This window comes from Crotalus tigris, unplaced genomic scaffold (assembly GCF_016545835.1).
Source record: "Crotalus tigris isolate CLP2741 ecotype Arizona unplaced genomic scaffold, ASM1654583v1 scf7180000024370.6872682, whole genome shotgun sequence".
NCBI classification, from domain to species: domain Eukaryota; kingdom Metazoa; phylum Chordata; class Lepidosauria; order Squamata; family Viperidae; genus Crotalus; species Crotalus tigris.
In genome coordinates, this window is record NW_024100540.1 from 5,149,641 (window position 1) to 5,169,933 (window position 20,293).

General features: G+C 36.5%; 1 protein-coding gene across 6 annotated transcripts in view; it reads right to left on the minus strand.

The window, feature by feature from the left end:
* TNRC6C (trinucleotide repeat containing adaptor 6C) overlaps positions 1 to 20,293 on the minus strand; it is a 102,306-nt gene that overhangs the window by 14,645 nt on the left and 67,368 nt on the right. For 5 of the 6 annotated variants that reach the window (XM_039328075.1, XM_039328074.1, XM_039328076.1 and 2 more), the window contains 8 exons: positions 15,222 to 15,371; positions 10,921 to 11,067; positions 9,564 to 9,683; positions 6,774 to 6,857; positions 5,132 to 5,363; positions 3,470 to 3,637; positions 2,465 to 2,656; positions 1,845 to 1,988 (listed from right to left, as the gene is read on the minus strand). In XM_039328075.1, coding sequence (XP_039184009.1) covers positions 1,845 to 1,988; positions 2,465 to 2,656; positions 3,470 to 3,637; positions 5,132 to 5,363; positions 6,774 to 6,857; positions 9,564 to 9,683; positions 10,921 to 11,067; positions 15,222 to 15,371 — 1,237 coding nt within the window. The remainder of the gene's footprint in view (positions 1 to 1,844; positions 1,989 to 2,464; positions 2,657 to 3,469; positions 3,638 to 5,131; positions 5,364 to 6,773; positions 6,858 to 9,563; positions 9,684 to 10,920; positions 11,068 to 15,221; positions 15,372 to 20,293) is intronic. The other variant, XM_039328079.1, reaches the window with a different exon arrangement.

The following is a 20,293-nucleotide window of genomic DNA, read 5'->3' on the forward strand; positions in this document are numbered from 1 at the left end:
GCAACTTGACCTTTGAACATATGCAAAGATCCTCTTGCAAAAGGTGATTGGGGCTAAGGTCAAACTGATTGAGAATAACATTTAATATATTTTCCTTGGAAAATATTTATTTCCCTTTTTTAACACATTAAAAATTAGGCTTTGGGGCATCTCTGAAAGGCTTGGGAACCGTTTAAAAGGTTTGTGAAAATGTACATACTGTTTTTATCTACTTCTGAAATGTTGGGAAAGTGCTAAAAAACAACAAGCATGCATTTTTCAAATTCCCTCGATCAGCCAAAAGGTAGGCAGAAAAACACAATTAGACACTGTGCAGGAAGTGTCAGAAGCAAGGAAAAGTATCACAGGACATAAAGAAAGGAAAAGCACCAGATATTTACAAATACATGCACATTAATTATTCATCAAGGATTTCAAATCTACGTTCCCCTGTGTCATGTCCACAAAATTCACATGTAATTCATAAAACAACAAGTTAATTTCAAGCTTATCTTCCTTCCTTCCTTGAGCAGACCAAAGACTTACAAATTTAATTTGAACAGAAAATTCTTTCTGGCACATTCTATCTCACAAATACAATATGATTTTGAACTATAAAATAAGGCTAGAGCTTCTATTCTCTTTCTGGTGCCTGCAAGCCACCAGTGCATATAGATTTTAAGAGTAATCCCCGCTCCTCAGTCACTCTGAAATATAGCAACGTATTTTATACCAAGAAGGGAGAATGAATAATTCATGTCACAACACAATAGCACTCTTAGAAGTATTACAAGTTTAAAATAGGCAAAAAGTTCTCTGCAAAATAAAGCAGCTAGCCTTAGTTTTGGTTTCTCCTTGATTACTTCCATTTTCTGAACAAAAAAAGAAATGTGTTCTCTCTTCAGGTCAGTACACACTGTAGATATCTAACATGGTTCTACAGGATTTGGACATATAGTATGACCTAATACCATCATATTTGAAAGAGATCAAATAAGAAAGTGAAAATCTCATTAGAAAAGAACCGTAACATTTTATATTGCCTTTATAGTTCTGGGATCAGAATTATATCTTCTCCCAATGAGAGTTATTACCTTGATTACTGAAGTAACAAGGTAATTGCAGAATATTAGCTTAGATCTGAAAGTATGATTCTATGCTATACCATACAAGAACCGTAGTGAGAGATAAATCTTCACTAAATCCCAAGGAAAACAGAGCAACTTCCAGAGAAAAGAAGTTTAAATGAGCTGTATTAATTTTCTTACAGAATGAAAGCTCCAGAGAGGAATAAAAAAAAAAAAACCCTTTCCATTGAATCCCTTGTATTTAAAAGAGACAAGGCATCAGATATTTCAAGTCCTAGGAAGTACAAAAATATTGTATTTCAACTTTTACAGTAGTTGTACAAGATTGAATATCAAACTAGACATGGCAAGAAGCAACAGCATTTTTTCCCAATTTCTTCTTTTCAAATAAAAATTAAAAAAGTAATTTAGCTTTATGTGCTGTGAAGTTAAACAGACAAAATGGGGCTTAAAACCTATAAATGAGTATAACTTTTTTTAAGAAAAGAGGTAGCCAGGGAGAATTCTTAGTGTACAACCTAACCTACCCCTGCCAAAGAACAAAACAAAATAAAATAAAGCAAACACCCCAAAATCAGTTACAAAAGAAGGGCCTCTAATCACACTATTTCACTGATTTAGTCATCAAAGCTGTTTCGAGGTTTAACCAATTGAAGATGCACACTGCTGTATAACTTGGTAATTCGGAGCCTGAACATAGTTTGGCATGTACTCTAAAACCACGTATGTTAGAAGAGACGCAATAAATGCAATAAGGACAAGTAACTGCGACAATACCTCCACTCTTGAGTAAGTAGCGATTGACATCCTGTATAGTGGTGTTAATTGTAGGACCTGTAGGAACACTTCCAGGGGTAACATCAGGATCATTTTCAGGGTCAATATTTTGTAATCCTTTCCATGGTACTCCAGGATGAAATTCTGCTTGGCAAAAAAAAAAAAAAAAAAAAAGATGAAATTAACATTTTATTTCTCAAGAGTCACAGAAAATAGAGATTTATGGAGAGCCTCATCTATAGAAGTTTTGGTGGGTGGATTTTGCTGTAAATTTCAGAACTACTACACTGCTGTGTGTTGTTACACCAGTGGGATTCCTGACATTCTATATGCTTTGTCCAACAACAGCATGAGATAAATAAAGTGTTTAGATAACATTTCAAAAGAGCATTTATTCATTTCATCCAGTGGATCCTGACAGAAAAAATAATGAGGAAGTGGAACATAAAAAGAACGCCAGCGTATTTTGAATGCTAGGTGAGGAAATGCGTATCTTTTGCCTGAAAAAAACAAAATACATACTACATTGGGTTTCTCAACAACTGTGCATTTCAGGAGACAAAGGACAACTTTGTAAGTTACTTCCAGACAACATTTCTACAATACTTATTGGAGATTACCTGGTGGCCAATTGATGCTGGAGCCATTGGAGATTTTATCATTATCAGATTTGGCACGTGACCAGCTATGAGGAACAGCTACAGGAGGACTGGCTGGTGATTCACTATTTTGAATAAGATCATACCGGCCATAAGAATCATCAATGGAGGATTTTCCTGGAGGGCCAATACTCAGACCTCCAGGGATAGCACCTGGAAATGGAAGAAGAGCAGGCGATAGATTATAAGCTTATTAACAAAATTAAATGTTGGCTGCTTTCCTATTGCATCTCATTATCGAAAACAAAGGAAGCTACACTTGAGTCACAAAAGGCAGCATGATTCTGTGCATTTAAGGGAAAGATAGAAGATTAAATTAGGAAGAGTCAGAAGATTACTACAAAAGAGTCATCCAGTTAAAACCAGAAACCTTTGTAGGATACAAAAAAGACAATGGGACTTTGCTAACCACTCAATCTGTAAATAACACTGGTATTTCTTTTAAATAATACAGTAATAACTGAGTTTCAGAAATATGATTTTGTAACAAAACAAGCAAACAAATAGACATTTCAGTGCTTAGGTTGAAATATAATGATTCTGAATATTATACATTATTTTAAGTGTAGTTATAGATGCAGCTGTTGTAAGCTGCATACAATTTACATTAATAATGGAAGCACGGTTGATGGTAATCGTCTGTTCTCTAGGATGCATTTTGGAGTTGTTCATTTAAGTGAAAAAATAAACCTTCTGTGAATATTTCAAAACATTTCTCCGGATTTCTGAGGAAATTAAATTAAATTTTCTAACAATGCTAAGCTAGGCATGATTGCAAACTCCTACTGAGTTCAATAGGGTGATTCTCAGGAAAAAATATCGTAAAGATCCTATCTATCTAAAATTTTAATTTTCTGATTTATTCCATTCTATTTTTTTATTATGTCAAATATTGTGCCAAAGAATATTTAGAAAAAGAGATCTGTGACCAATAAGTTCTATGTATTTATAAAGCATATGCATTACCATGCTTGCTAGGGTTCTGGTCAAGTGGAGAAGCAGCACTGGAAAGATTATCCATTGAATTGGGGTGTGTCCACTGAGGAAGGCGAGACTGGGACTGAGAAGTATCCTTCACTGACAAACCACCAGGAATGTCCATACTGTTTACATTCATGTTTGGGTTCAATCCAGCTAAAAGGAAGTGGATAAACTGTCAAAGCTTTCTTAATTCTTGGTATTTAATGGCAATTTATATTTCTGAACATAAGCTAACATTATATGTTTACTGATAAGGAGGAGAGGAGAGGAGAGGGGAGGGGAGAGGAAAGGAGAGGAGAGGAGAGGGAAAAAAGCACTAGGAATAAGAAAGAAAATCAAATATCATCTTAGCTCCCTTCATTACTTCTAATAACTCAACATACAGATGTAAAAGGAATCTTTTTTTTTTTTTTTTTTGCTGTTATGGAGTTTATTTTCTATCATTCTGCGATCCTAAATTTTCATACTACAGGATAAATCTTCCTGGTGTTATACGAACAAGAGAGTAATATTTCCTAAGCGATAGGCCTGTAAGAGGTAGAGGATATATGGCCTTTGCACATCTTTTCCTAAATCAACTTTGTAGATATTGAAAAATATATGACAAAATGAAGAACACCAAGGTTAATGGCCAAGATGATTGCCACTTTTTAGAATTATTCCAATATATAGGATCAAATCACTTGCACAGTAACATTAACAAATTCAGTATCAGCTAGGAAGTCCAGGGAAATATTAAATATAGTATCAGAATCTTTCAAATGCCACTAAGAGGTCCACTATATTCACCTCTTCCAAGCTACTTTAATTCTATAAAAAAGTCTAAAGCTGGAAAAAAAGTGTTCAAATACAGGACAGCTAGCTGAAGTCATTCAGAAATGGATATGTATATGTACTGAAAAATTCATGGTGATTTTTTTATCTGTAAATGTCATCACATTTTATTTCTTCTCTGTCTAAAAATGGTTGTTTTATATTAAAGAAATACTTGGATTGGAAACCAATAGAGAATTCATAGTTCTATATTTGCTAGATTGAGAAGTTAAAAAAAATATTCACCCATGACACTTTTATAATGCTGGCAAGAAAATGGCATGGATCCAATCCCTAGGGATTGAGCTCAACTATAGTACATCTTTATTTTTTTAAGACATGATCTATTCTAGAAGGATCATGGGAGATCCAGCATCTTTAGTTGCTGCACTGCTATGTCCTGGATTAAGTAACTACATCACCATAAAAATGCAACAGGAACATGGAGAAGAGACTAAAGGAAGACAGAATGAAAGAATTAGGAATTTTAGTTATCCATGAGCAGGCAATTGGACAACTTTTTGATATTATGGACTGTAATTCTCATAATCTACATGATCAAGGACTGGTCGGAGTCAAAATCCAGAAAAAAATTAGAGGACACCAGGTTATCCGTTCATATTTCCCAAATAGAAAGTTTTGTACTTGCTGACACCTAGTGCTGCGAATAGAAATTGTCTACATTTTACTCTTCTACTGACACAAAATAAAAGTTGCATCTGATAGTGAAGAATGAGGCAAAAAGACTTGGGGACTAATGAGGGGGGAGGGGGAGGGAAAGAATAATATTAGTAAATTATGATTAGTAAAATCCTTTACAAAAACCGCACTTACCAAGGGGGTAAGGAGCAAAGGTGTTCGGTGAAGACTGTTGCTCTTTGGTCTGCAGGTCAGATAGGCCAGGAGCTTGGGGATGGGGTGAAAAGTTATCCATGGCTGATTTGCCTGCAGAGGGGTGCAAAGATAGGTGTGGAGGGGGTGGCTGCTGCTTCATAAGCAGGGCCTGGGCCAGCTGGCGCTGGTGCTGCTGAATTTGCTGCTGCATGTTATTGATTGTACGTGCAACCTACAAAATAATAATAACAACGATTTTAAAAACAGCAAACAACACAAAAGATTATGATTTTGTGCTATGAGCCAAAGAGCTACACTAGCAATAAACTCATTGGTGAAACTGAAATCTGCTATTACAGGTAGTCTTCAACTTACGACTATTTGTCCAGCAATCATTCAGTTACAATGGTGCTGAATGGACTTATGATTGGTCCCCAAAGTTATGGCCTTTGCAGTGCCCCCCAGTCACCTGATCAAAATTCACGTGGTTGGTACCTCACACACACGGGTGCTTCAGCTCTCCCCATCTGCCTATCACCCCGCCATGTATGCCCTTTTGACCACCTGCATTCCATGCCCCCTGGCACCCTAGCTGACCTTCACCGTCTCCCGCTGCTAGGCATGCTTGGTGTGGCCCTACAGTTTTCTTCCCCAGGTCATGCGTGGCTGTTTTCTCACAACATCTGGAGCAGATAGCCTTATGTGGCCAGCAGTTTCATACAAAGGCCAGGCCAGGCATTCCTCATCACTAGTGGGAGGAAGAAGATGGTGAAGATCATTTGAGATGGCAAAGGGCAAGGTGGCAGGAGCCTTGGAGTTCAAGGTAGAGCGGTTGAGTGTTGCTAGGCTTGCTGTAACTTCCCAGGATGGCAAGAAGCCCCCTTGTGCCACCCTGCCGGGCTGGGTTGGACTTTGCACTGCAAAGGGCTTCAAGATGTAGCTTAGGGATTCTTGTAGAAGAAATCCCTTCATGCCATGCTGTTGGGCTGGGGCTGGGCTGCATACTGTGAAGGGCTCTGAGTTGTGCTGTGCCTTATGGATTCTTGCAGGCTCACAGCCATAGCATGCCAGGAAGCCCCTTTGTGCTGTATTGCTGGGCCAGGATTTGGCTGGGCTTCATGCTGCACTGAGGCTTTTTGCAGTCCCAGAGCCTCAGTGTACCAAGAAGCCATAAGCCACAATATATTCTTTCTCTGTTCTGCCTGCGCTCATACACATGGATGCACACACCCTGTACCCCTTTTTCCCAGGCTCACTGCATTCCTGCTGCACTGCAGCAATCCCTAATTTGTGCATAGCCTGTGTCTCCCCCCCCCCAATAACACTCCTGTATACCTTACAAGGAATTCTTTTTGCTTCCCACTTAATGACCTGGACGTCTAGAGTTATGATGTCAATGAAGACTGCCAGGATTGTCATAGTTATGTAATATGGTCATGTGACTAGTGCTTCACAACTGCATCACTTAGCAATGGAAATTTCAGTTCCAACTGTGATCATAATTTGAGGACTACCTGTACAATTATGGATTTATTCTTGGATAAAAGTATGCGGCACAGAATGTTTGTTCTATAAATATTCATTGTTATATACCATACAAAATTCTTTAGTGATGGTATATCTGGAACTGAGTGAAACCTACTTGCTGCTCCTGTTGTCTGATGGGTCCGGAAACATTACGCTGAGCCTGTAACATCTGCTGCTGGATTTGTAAACGTTGGTATGCCTGAAAGATACAAAGAAAGGAATCATATGGTCACAGAACAATACTTACAGTGTATTAATCAGCATTTGAATAAGTTTACTACTTTTGCATTCTGTTGCCATTCACTGAATGGTGCTCCAAAAATCTTAAAATATCCATTGCACGTATAATAGCCACACCAAAGTGATTGCAAGTCTTTAATCTATCTATAACTCTATAAACTAAATGAATGCATGAACCATTTAAATGATAGTTCTGATGGTAAAAATATGCCTGCCTTAAGGCATTTATTTTTTTAATTGCTCAAAAAGATCAAAATAGCAGTGGGATAATTTTATTGGGTATGGTGATCCCCTTTTGTCTATAGTGGCCTAATTTTGCTTAAACAGACCTAAAAATGAACATATTATTTTAAAACATTTGTTAACCATCTTTAGACTTCAGGATAAGCTTACCATTGCCTTTGATCTAACATATACTGAATATAACTTTCTAATTCAGCAAGTCCTTTGATAAATACTCTTGATTCTAGGCACCATTTACCTTTTTCTTTGCCTTTTTGTATACCTCCTGCTTTATTTGGAATTTAGAATACAGATGGATTGACTTGGAATTGGCATGGCTCCTAGGATCATTCCTCATGTTTTTTGCCTAATGCAACTTTTATGAGTGGTTCATCTCATTTCAGGAAAATCTTTCCTTGATCCGCTTTCATGATTTACTCATAGAACTCTTTTTGCCTTAAGGAAGTTTTATTATTTAAGAAGCCACCTAGGTCCAAAGCCCGTTTCTATAAGTGATTGTGTTTGGGGCCACAATCTCCCTTAGGACAATTTCTGATGCTTTGTGGAAATTATATCCTCTATATGACTGTGATGAGGAAGTAGATTACAGAGGATAACAGAAACTGTTAGTTAAGATCTCAAGACAATTATAGGTAAAGAACTATTTTAAATTCTACTTTTAAACCGGATGGTTGTGGCACTAGCTTATTCTCTGCCCAGTTTCCATCATTGCCAAAGCCATTATCCCTCCCTCTCCATAGGTGCTTTTTCAAAAGGCAACTGGACTTCCTTTGTTTTTTTCTTGAAGATGTTTGGCTTCTCATCCAAGAAGCTTCTTCAGTTCTTGCTGAATGGGTGCAGAATGGAAAGATTTATATTCCTTGCAGTCATCTAATTGTTAGCACTCTTTCCGAGAGTCGTTGAGGCTACTTGGAGGTTTGGAATATAAATCCTTCCATTCTTCACCATTCAGCCAGAACTTTAAAGACTTCTTGGATGAGAAGTGAAACATCTTCAAGAAAAAACAAAGGAAGTTCAGTTGCCTTTTGAAAAAGCCCCTTTGGGAAAAAGCATGACCTGGTTGATTGAGAATCTCCATAGACACTTCTCTCTACATCTTTTAGATCAGGATTATAGAATGTCAATGCCAGTCTATAATCAGGCAACAGGAATTCTTTATTTTTATTTGATTTATATCCCAGCTTTGAGGTTTAGAAAATATGAGCTTCTCTGAGAACTGAGTTCCGTGAACCGATGAAGAAAGTGTACTAATCTGCATTATGTATACCACACCAAGGAATGTGTGTTTGAATCTGAATGGTGGATGCCCAGCAGAATACATGGCAATTAACAACAAATATATTTAGTTTTGAATCTGTTTCTTTCTTGCTGTAATTTTGGTTAGGATCTGAAACTAACAATGAAAATGCAATTAGTTTCCGAACTAAATCCATTCCCTGAGCTATTCATGTAAGATGCTGGGAAGCTTTACTGGTTTGCTGCCTTAAGTTATATTTGCTAACTAACCTTACAACTTAAGAGTCACAGTCTGAATGTATAACCATGTTTTAAATATTTAGATGACAAGAGTCCTAAGAGCTTGCAGAAATGATGAACACTGTATGTTTTATATACAGAATTGCATTTTTCCCTAAATTAATTCAATGGCATGGCTTAAGATTCAGCTCTTGATGAATATCTAATATCTTAACATTTGGAGCAATGTGACTTAATATAATGTAGTTTCTGTGCTCTGAATCATATTAAAAAAAACTCTCAAAAGACAAATTGATCTAGTGCAGGGGTGTCAACTGGTGGCCCAAGGGCCAGATGCATCATGCATAGGCCACACCCACCCTGGCTCCACAAAGGCAAAAAAAACGTCATGATGCGTCATGTGACGCGATCAAGTTTGACACCTGTGATCTAGTGGTTCAGGTACCAGACTAGAAACCAGGAGATTGTGAATTCTAGTCTTGCCTTAAGCATGAAACCTGGCTTAAGCATGAAACACCCCTCCTCTCTGTGTCCATTTTACCTTATAGAGTTGTTGTTGTGGGGAAAATAAGAGAAGGATATTAAGCCACTTAAGAGTTATTTATAAAAATAATAAATACAGGCTAAAACATCTAAGCAAAATAATGCACAATTATAATTACTTTGAGAAGAAGTCATGCATAACTCGTAATGATTAACATGTAATAGATAAAATTATAGGGATCGAGTTTTGGTAAAGAGAAAGGCAATAAAAATACAGTGAACATTCTGAGAAACACTAGTGGTACTAGAGGATGGTTTTGGTGATGCTTCTGCTTATATGACTCAGACGTTAAAGTGCAGAAAAATCTGAAAATAATCAGCAAACTAAAAGTGTCAAAACAAGACAGGAAGATAGTACCTTTATTAATTGTATATGATTTTTTTGTTTTTGTTTTTAACTTACCAGCTGCAGCTGATAGAGCTGGTTCAACATCGTCATATGCTGAGGATTAATTGGCGAGGTTAATAGTGCAGGATTGAGACCAATGTTTTTTGCTGCAAACTGCAAAAGCTGTGCTTGAACCTGAGATAGAACAAAACAGTTTATTGCTATAATTTACACAACTGCTATCCTCACTCTCCAGAATTTAAGCAAAATACGTTAATGGCATGTGATCTGACTTGCTTTTCTGTTTATTTTTGATAAATATATAAAAACATCAAGAAATTGATAGTAACTGCTTGTATCAGACAAAATGAAATATCATTCATGAAAATCGAACTGTTAGCTACTCAGAATCACTCAGCTGAGTGATCGTATACATGTGTAAATAAATAAATGGTCATATTATGTAAAATGGGTACACACAATACAAACATTCAAGTTACAATTATGTTTTACATATCGTGCTGGGATAAATAAAATTCTATTTTTTGGTCCATAATGCCTTTCACAGAAATATGTGGGTATTGCATAACAATAAATAAATAATAGTATATTGTACTTGTTGCATATCATAATTAGAGTTTCCTTACTTAAGATTTCTACTTAATATGTATTGAACGTGGTACAGAAATAGTCACTGCTAGAAATATAACAAATCTTTGGAAAACTGAAGAACTGAAGAAAACAGCATCCTGATTGCTTCAGGAATAATCAATTGATTTAAGTGTTAGTGGTTAATGCCACCTGGATTTCTATACTCCTGGCTATCAATAAAGAAATTCTCCCAGTTCTCATTTAATTTAAAAAAGAGTTTTCAAATTTTGATGTGATGTTTCTTCCTATTTAGTTCCAAGGTAGCCACGAGATGTGCATGTCTGTCTTATCTTCAACTGTACTATCCATTGGGGGGGGGGTGTTCTTGCTATTCTCTGAGCTTGCTTGTTTTCTTGCAGACATTTCATTACCCAAACTAGATAACATCATCACTGCTAGTGATGTTAGCACTGATGATGTTACCTAATTTGGGTAATGAAATGTCTGTTAAGAAAACAAGCAAGCTCAGAGAGCACCAAGGATCCCTCATGTCAACCAAGAGCTACAAATATTCTTCTTTATTTGTACCATCCTTTCTCCAGTGCAGCTCCCATTAAATTCCAAGAGAAAGTATCATGAAAGATATCGTCTCCTGAGGCCCTTTTGATAACGGTAATACTGTCACTGCTAACAGGGGGGGTTCTGCCCATCAGAAATAACTGGAGATCTCTCTTTCCCCTAGAATAATCCACCCAATTTCTTCTCCACAAATTAGCAGTGACTTTTGATCAGCCATTTGTGTCCAGCTCTGTTGCCTATAATGCTGTCGATCTCCACCAACCTGAGGGGAGAGAAACTGAGGCACTTGAGCACGAAGACTAGGCTGGGATGAGTTAAGAGGTTGCACTGGCGGTTGCTGCGGCTGTTGCATGGTCCTGGCTTGTGCTGCTCCGCTATTGCCAAACATACCTAGATTGCCACTCGGTATCTGCAGAACAACAAAATTCACATCTTTCAGAAGTGCATTTTATTTGGTGGCAATTATTTGAACTGTTCTACATGTTACCGAACAGGAGCCCTCCTGTACATTTGCTTTATTTTAATCTTACTTGATATGCAAGCTACTCTATTATTTAGTGTCAACAATATTAAAAAGATATGTGTTCTGTAACTGCATAGATGCTTTTTCCTTTTTCCCTAGCTGGCAATCTATGTGATGTTTAGAACAGTTATTATTCCTGGTTTGAAACAGTAATGTGCTGAGTTACAATTTCAGATTTCTCCCAAGCTAAATGGTAATCTCTGTATCTTTTGATTGCTTTACTGTAGTAAATTAGTACAAAGTTTTCCTGTCTAATTTACTGGTCAATGGTATCTTCCACTTGATCTATTGTGGGTCCAAAATTGAGAAAACAAGTTTTCTGCCTCATTTGAGAGAACAGGAAAGCAACTTGCTGAGCTGGCAATAGACAACTGATAGACTTGACCGAATTTAGTTAATTTACTCCATCCAGGCATTCTAATGGATTTTTTCAGGGAGGAAATGCTTACTTCAAATGGCAATGGCAGACAGATATGTATGTATGTATGTATGTATGTATGTATATGGATCAGCTTGTTACCAATCAAGTTTTTAAACCGTTTGGGTTATTGCGAGAGGAATCTGGATTACCTAAAACTGTGAATTGATATATCAGTTATATATGATCATTTTCAATTACACATTTCTTCCTTTCACAATTTGGTTTAAGTATATTGGTAGTGTTTAGAATTATTGAATTATTGACAGTAGTAATAATTTTGAATTATTCTAAATCTATAATACTTATATAATAATTACTGAAATAGATATGACATATGTGGAAAAATCCAGGTATATAAATTTGGAATATATTGATTAATATATTAGAAGGTAAAGGGTTAATAGAATATTGGTTTTTTATTATTATTTTAACCACCAAAAAAAAAAAAAGATTCTGTCATATTTACTATACTCTGAAGAGTATGTTTTTAAATGACTTATGTTTTCTAAAAAGAAAATTTTCTTTTCAATGAAGGAAAGACTTTGCCCACCCCGTGTTTACAATCTTGGATCACTAATATACGTGTACTTTAAACAATCTCTCGATCAACATAATGGAACGACCAATCAAAATTACTGTCTGCTCAAGGTTTAATTATGTGTTTTAAAACTGCTTTTCATATATAAAATAACATGGCTTTGTTGTTTCTTTTTTTTTGCATTTGTGTTGATAATTGTGAGTTTTGTTCTTTTTTTATTTTTCTTTTGTTCCTCTCTTTTGTAAAATGAAGCAATACAAGTAAAATAAACAGAGAAGTCAATGTTTCCCACATTCTAGTCCTTATAGATTTAGACAGATAGACAATAGAGTGATTTCCTTCTAAGTACTTTTGTTTGTTTTTAGTTTTAGTACAACAATTTTGATGAATGTGTGGAAATGGTACGAAGGTACCACATTTCTTTTATTCCCTCCCAAAGTAGCAAAGGTTTCAAAATCATTTCTTACTGTGATGACAATGATTTTATGAGTCTATTGTGAAAATGTTTCAGAATGATTCCTCTTATGATTCTTCTTATCTAAGGATTACTATCTTGCCCTTCTTTCAGAATACAAAATGTTTAACAAAGTTAAAAGGTAAATCTACAAAATACAATACAGAGAAATCAAATGGAATAAGAAGTCAGTGCTACATTGCACATTGTAACACAACAGTATAAAAGGACTCATAAAAAGAAAGAAAGTCTTCATAGCCTCCATATAAGCTACTGTGGACAGAATCAACTACAGTAAGTGTTCTTTAGAAGACTATTCCAAAAACCTGGTACTACAATAGAGAAGACTCTATTCACCACACTGGTAATGATGATTCAGATTTTCAGGTTCTTTCTTTCTTTTCAAGGTATTTTAAACTGGATGGCTAATTTCTTCCTTGCTAATCCTAAATCTGTGCAAAAGAGTCAGTTACTTGGACCACACAGAAAGTTAAGCTGAATATGCTCTGAGGCATCTTCCTTGTACATATTTTTTCTTAACTGTCTCATATTTAAGATTAGCAAAAGATACCTAAGTTAGAGAAGGAAAGAAATATGTAATATTAACGGAAATTGCAAACTTCTTAAGTGATCTGCTGCTTTCAGATCTGCTGCTTGTTTTTTAAACTGTTGGTTTTGCTTGTTTTCTTTCTATGTTACATTTCAGTCTTATCTTGTACTATTTTAATGTTGTGTAAATTGCCTTTACTTGTATACTTGTGGGTACACCCATAACATCTTGGGTAGGAAGTTAGTAAACAACAATAAAAACACAAGTCCTTAACATGCTTCCTTTTCTTAGGATGCCTTTCTCACACTTTTAGGGTTTTTAAGTGAGCAGAACTGTTACTTTTAATTGGGCCTGGAAATAATAGCCCAGGACAGTGTATATCAGTGTTTCTCAACCTTGACAATTTTAAGGCATGTGGACTTCAACTCCCAGAATTCCACAGCCAGCATTGCTGGCTGTGGAATTCTGGGAGTTGAAGTCCATATGCCTTAAAATTGTCAAGGTTGAGAAACACTGGTGTATATGAAAATAAAAAAACTTATAACTTTATCACTACAATCATCTTCAAGCACTAAGGCAACTTGATGCCTTCCATGATGGTTTACCGAGTTACAACTAAACTACATGGAAGGTTCAAAGATTGTCTAATCCTGCTCTAGATATCAGCTTACTATGTAGTTTTTGGCTGACTCAATTTAACACATTAGCAAGTATTAAATGGACCAGAATCAGTATGCAAATTGGCATAATGCATTAAGCAAGGGGATCCCATTGTAGTGCCTACAGGTATCATAGTACCTGCAGAACCTTACTGAGCATAATGCTAGGGAGTTTGCTCCCCCCCCCCAAATAGTCTTAAAATATTTATCAAACTGAAAAAAGCAAATAAATAAATAAGAAAGAGGCATGCTGCAGAGCAAAACATCAGCTACTGGGACATTCTTTAAAAAATAAAAAAATAATTGGTAGATATGCAGGGAAAAAGTAAGCAGTAGAAGTAGAATGGACTTCACAGAGATCATCCTGTAGGTGTGGAAGTAGCGCAATGAAAAATGAAAGGGGAAGACTGAGAATATGTGTGTTCACATGTGCTCACATATGTGTGACTTTTTAAAGTCAACAGTTTGTATTCTGAGAAAGTGGTATTTTGTTTTGCAAAGAAGTATATGTAATTGACAAAATATGTTTCTCAAGAACTGAAAATATATTTAAGGTTTCTGAAAGGACTTATAATACATTCTCAAAATTCTAAATCTGCTCAGTTGCCTAACAGAGCTGAAGACCCCATAAACAATGGCGTGAATGGAAATATTCAATTTCTCTGGTGCTGAGAACTGATTTCCTACTCAGGATTGGCAGCATTGCCAACTCTACTGACTGGATGAATTAAAAATAGAAACTGATTTAACCCCAACTAGTAACCAAATACTGTAGTCAAGAAAGCTGGCTTGGGGACAAAATAACCTTAACACAGTAAACGATAATTGTCTGAGGAGGAGAAAAGAAGAAAAGAAGGATTACAAGTTGGGAGAAGTGTGATTTCTGTTGTCATGCAAGACAACAGAAAAGAATAGCACTATTCAGATATGCGGTGGAAAAGCAGCAGAGAAGAAAAGAAATAGAAGCAGTGGTTGAGGAGTTGTGGAGAGAAGCAGCAGCAGAAAGGCAAAGGCATAATATTCAGCTAAAAGACCTCTGTTTATCTCCTATAGTACCGTAAATGCCGGCGTATAAGGAGACTTCCGCGAGCGCTGAAATCGGCGCCAAAGACGGGGGTCGTCTTATACGCCGAGTTGTCTTATACGCCGGAAATACTGGTAGTTTCCGGCGTATAAGATGACGTTCTAGGAATGCGGCCCGGCTATAAAGACGGGGGTCGTCTTATACGCCGGTTCGCCTTGTATGCCGGCATTTACGGTAATAACCTCATAGGTCTAGATGCCAAATTACGTTTGACTTAGACAAATTTACTACTTACATTTGAAAAAAGGATATTGAAATAGGAAAAAAAACCCATATTCCTTTTACTAAGACACCAACCGACTTTCACACAGTTGTCACTGAAAAGGTACCTTACCTGTCTAGAAGAATTCAAGTTTTGCATGCCCAGCCCTGAGGCAATCCCACCCAGGGTCTGATTAGGGAGTGCACTGTTTGAAAGGGGGAGCTTCAGGCTTGGTGAAGGCAAAAATGGTGAAGTAGTGGGCTCTTCCACTAGGCCGCCATCCTGATTGAAAAAAGAAAGGGTGAGCTGTGTGCAGTGTCCAGGTACAGACAGTGCACAAAACAGTTTCCCATGGAAATATAAGTGGAACATGGATGAATAAAAGATCAAAATATTGTTTAAAAAGGCATGAGGAATACATAATGAAAAGTATGGAGTGGAAGGAAGAAGAAAAAGAGAAACAGAATTAAGATACTGTTTGTCTTTACTTTTTGCTTTGAAATTTTTAAATACATAATTGTAAATATATAATCATTCTCAAATATGAAAAGCAACAAACTCTTGCTGAAGCACTTTTAAGACAGGAATTACATTGCAAATATTATGTGCCTCACTTGCAACAACTGCATACTCCCCCCCCCGCAAAACAAATTACTATTTCTATTTTTAATTTCTACTTTCATATCAAGTTACTTTCTTTTCTATTATTTTTTTTAAAGCTATCCCAAAGATATACAGTACTTCTGAAGAAAACTAACACTGCATTTTTGCAGCATTACTATTTTGGAACATAGTCACTTTGTGACATTAAGAAAAACTTCAGACTACCAAAATGTTAGTGATCTCTTATTTAGCCTCTGGCAATATGCATAATCATCTGTAGTTTAGATAAATTCTAACCTGCAAAAAAGCTGTTAGGAAAATACATTCTACTGGCACTCTATACAATTTCCTGTTCATTGTGTGAATGAGTAAGACTTTAAAATTAACATATTAGCGCAGTACTGAAAGCATTGTAAAACAGTAAAGTTCTTTTTTTAAAAATCAGTAGTTTAAGAAATGGGAAAGAAGACAAGGAGATTGCTATGACAATTCATCTCAAAGTAGGATGCCTTAATTTAAATACTATATAGGATTTCCTGGATAAATTGTCAATTGTAGTCTAGAGCATAAACACTATTATATAGATCTCACTGTTCAGGTAAAAGGACTGAACATAAATATTTAGGCTTAATAATGGTGCATAATTCTCTAGGTAACTATCTACACAGCAGGCTTGTCTCAACAAAAACCAGGATATAATTATGTTTCTAACAATGACAGATTTCTTAAGAAGCTGAAGCAAAAGATACTTTTATTTCAGTTTCAGTGATGCACATAATAATTCTGATCCTTCGAGGAACAACCAATAAAATCTCATCAACTGCCTACTTACTTTGGAGGTTTCTTTGTCCTCCAGACAGGGTGGAGGGGAGAAAAAGTAAAAATCAGAAGTCATCTCCAACAATACAATATAAAGACTATAACAACCACTATGTAGGACAAACAGACAGAAGATTAGTACGGTGTGTCCATAAAACCAATTAGCAGTCAGAAGACACTATGAAAATTCCTTAATCTTACAACCCATAGACAGATTTAACCATAGTTTCAATAGGGAAACTGTAAGCATCCCAGACCAAGCTAAATTCCAGGGAATTCCTAGAAGCTTGACATTCAAACAAATCAGCCATCAAGAGACACACAGTGATAAACTACACTTACACATCATTCAAAAAAGAAAATAAAAAGCTAAGAAGGAAACAAAAAGATGAAAACACATTTTCTTCAGCAACCAATATCCAGATAAGCAGGGATCAATACCAGATAACAATCAAGCAAAAAACAGTGCCCTAATCAAAGGACTAGTGAAGAGAAAGCCACATCCACATCAACAACAGCAGGACAAGCTACTGTATATAAACAGTTAACAAACTCCACAACAACTAGCATTGATGATGATGGTCATTGTGTCCACAGTAAAAAAATGACAATAAAGGTTATCTTATCTTATGTTACCTAATCAGGTAATAAGCAAACAACCAAGCTCAGAGCACACCAAGGACTCCACGGTTCAACACGGAGCTATAAATATTCTTTTTTATAGGAACTACTTGTACAGTTTAAAGTTAAAACCAGCAGTTGGTTTCTACTTTGGTTTGTAGAGATAGTATACATTATAGTTTACTGGTTTGGTTTACGTGTTAAGCTATGATCTGCCTCAAAATTAGAGGAACCATATTCAAGAAGAATGATAGAAAGGACTTTGAAATATTTGCCTCTATTCCAAAAGGAAGTATTCAGCAATAATAATAAATAGGTGAATAAGAGCAAATGTTGAATACAAGTGCTCTCTCCTTCCTCTCCTTTCCTTCTGATATGTACAGATAGTCCTTGTCTATGACCATTTGTTCAATAACTGTTTAAGATTATGGTGGGGCTGAATAAAGGGACATATGAGCCCCCAAAATTCAGGTGCTTGGCAGCCTTCCCACACTAATGACCACAAGGGTGTTTAATTCCCAATGCTCACCTATCACCACACCATCTATGTTCCTTTGGGCCCCAGCACTTTGTGGCCCCTGCTATGCTAGCTGACTTCCATTGTTTTCCTGTTCCCACATCTGATAAGCATGTCCAGCCTGGCCCTTCACAAGACAGCTACTGGCTACACAAATCTTTTCTTCGGGTTATGCTTAGAGGTTTCCTCACGAGACCTGGGGAAGATGGCCTCATGTGGTTAGCAGCTGCTTCTTGGCCATGCATACCTTATCAGCAAGTGGGAGCAGGAAGATGATGAAGGTCAGCTGGGGCAACAGAGGGCAAAGTGGCAGGGGCCTTGGAATGCAGGGTGGTAAGAGCGACTGAGGCTAGGACTGGGCTGGGCAGCTGGGGCTTCTTGGTGTGATACAGCTCTGGGTTTGTAAGAGCCCATGAGCTTCAATACAGCGTGCAGCCTAGCCCCAGCTCCAGTCCAGCCCCAGCCTAGCAATGTGGCGCAAAGGTCTTTGCATGCCACAAAGCAGGCTCTGCACATTATAGAGCTCTGGGAGCTGGGGCAAGTCATTATGCCTAAGCCATAGTTCAATGCCTTCAAATGGACATTGGATTTGCATACTTCCTTTCCTAACCACCTTAGGAAATTGCTTGTTAATAGCTTTTGGATGGCAAGATCCTTAGAAGGCCAAGTTCCATTACACCGGGTGAGTTTCCTTCTATCCTTGAGGAAAGAAGTTCCATGCAAATTTAAGGACTTTAAAAAAAATTATTTTTTTGTTTTAAATGAACAGCAAAAGGGTGACTGGAATGTTGATTTTGGAAAGTTATAAATGGATTAAGGGGCTAAATGGACTTGAAATACAAGAATATTTCCTCTAGATTGTTTAAAATTTTACAAAAATATTTATGAAGATTTTGAAACTAACTATAAGAAATCTTCCCATGGGAAAGTGTTTATTGGGGGGGGGGGAGAAAGGTAATAAAACGGGAATTTTACTGCCATTAAACATAAATGAATGCTAAATACTATCTACAATCCACCAAGCTATTGAGCTGAGTAACAGCCTATCTTTGAGTCTGGATGGTATCACGCTTGCACAGATAGAGCTGGTCTCCAGCTCAGGGTCTTCTCCTGGATTCCTGGATTCTGTTTGAATTCCAGGTGTAGGGTATGACCACAAGGACCTGTGCATATATGCATCTTCATGTGGCCATTCAGGCCATCACTTCATGGTGAATTATTATAATGAACTCTACAAAGCGTTCTACATATTCTAATTTTTTGATGCCTGAATATCCTATTAAGCCGGGGAATACCATCCAACTTAAAACCTGAAGCATGATAGAAAAGAAGTATTAAACTTGCTCTGTACTTTGCAAACAAAGGAGTATCAAGAATACATGCGCTTCATTAACTTCCTAAAAATAATTATTTTACAGTTAACCTGGATTATCTTCTCACTATTCACTCAGATTATCAGGGAATGCTCTATGTTCCTGAAGCAGGGAAAACAATGTTCAATGCCAATTAAATATAAAAGATCTCTGACATTCTTAATAAATCCCGACAGAGGTTCTCCCCCCCACTCTGCTCCCCAGAAGCCTCAATGTTTCTTTATTATCAACCAAAATTGATGTTTATTTAATGCTGGAAAGCCCTAAGGGAAGACCCTGACATTTTCTAGTCATATCTTCAAGGTCTTTCAGCTCAACATGCTTAACATTCTGCAAGGGTATCCATCATGCTCCACAAATTGCAGCTTGCATGACAGTAACAGGTTCAAAGATTTCTTCCAGTTTCTTGAGTCTCAAATAAGAACAGTATTCGGTATCCTATATTTCTGCTAATCACGGGTGTTCTACTTTGTAAAACTAATGCTTACATCCAACATAACATGGAATGTTGTTAAGAAGTTAACATATGGCTTTAAACATAATCTCATTGGTAAGTGCCAATGTAAATAATGGCAGCAAAATTTATAAAAGCTAATTTGAAAGGTACCCAAAACTCCGAAAGAATTAGAATTTAGCACATTTGATGTCTTTGTTTTTATCAACTTTTCATAAGAGCAACGTGAAATTCCAATTAGGTCACATACTGGAGAAATTTAATTCAATAATATGATTATGAATCTTTCTATTCATATACCTACTGACTACATGCCTATTAAAAATCTATACTATTAAAAGGACTTAAAGGCCAACTAGTATCAAAATAATTTGTTTAAAGCAAGCTAGGGAACACACACACACATACAACCCCAAATGGAAAAAAGGCAAAAGTTCCCTTAACTTAGTAGTCAGAAAATATGACTATATGCATAATTTATAGTAAAAAGATTGTTCACATAACATATTTATATAGTAATTTCATGGGAAAAAAATAATGTCTTTTGCAACCACAACAGTTAAATCCTATTTTAAATTCAGAAAGAGTTTATGATTTTTTATATTATTTTTATGCCTTAATTATAGCTTCCTAAGATTAAAACATTTTCTTCCTGTTTTTAAGGAATAGCTGCTCCTAGATTTTGGTCCTTCTGAAACAATGAAAATTACTATGATCAGAGATAGATTTTTGATGTGCCTCCTTCCTTCAGGGTTGGTGATAACTGGGGAAGAAAAGGTCTTGCCCTCAGCCTCTATGTGGGGTGCCATAGCATTCA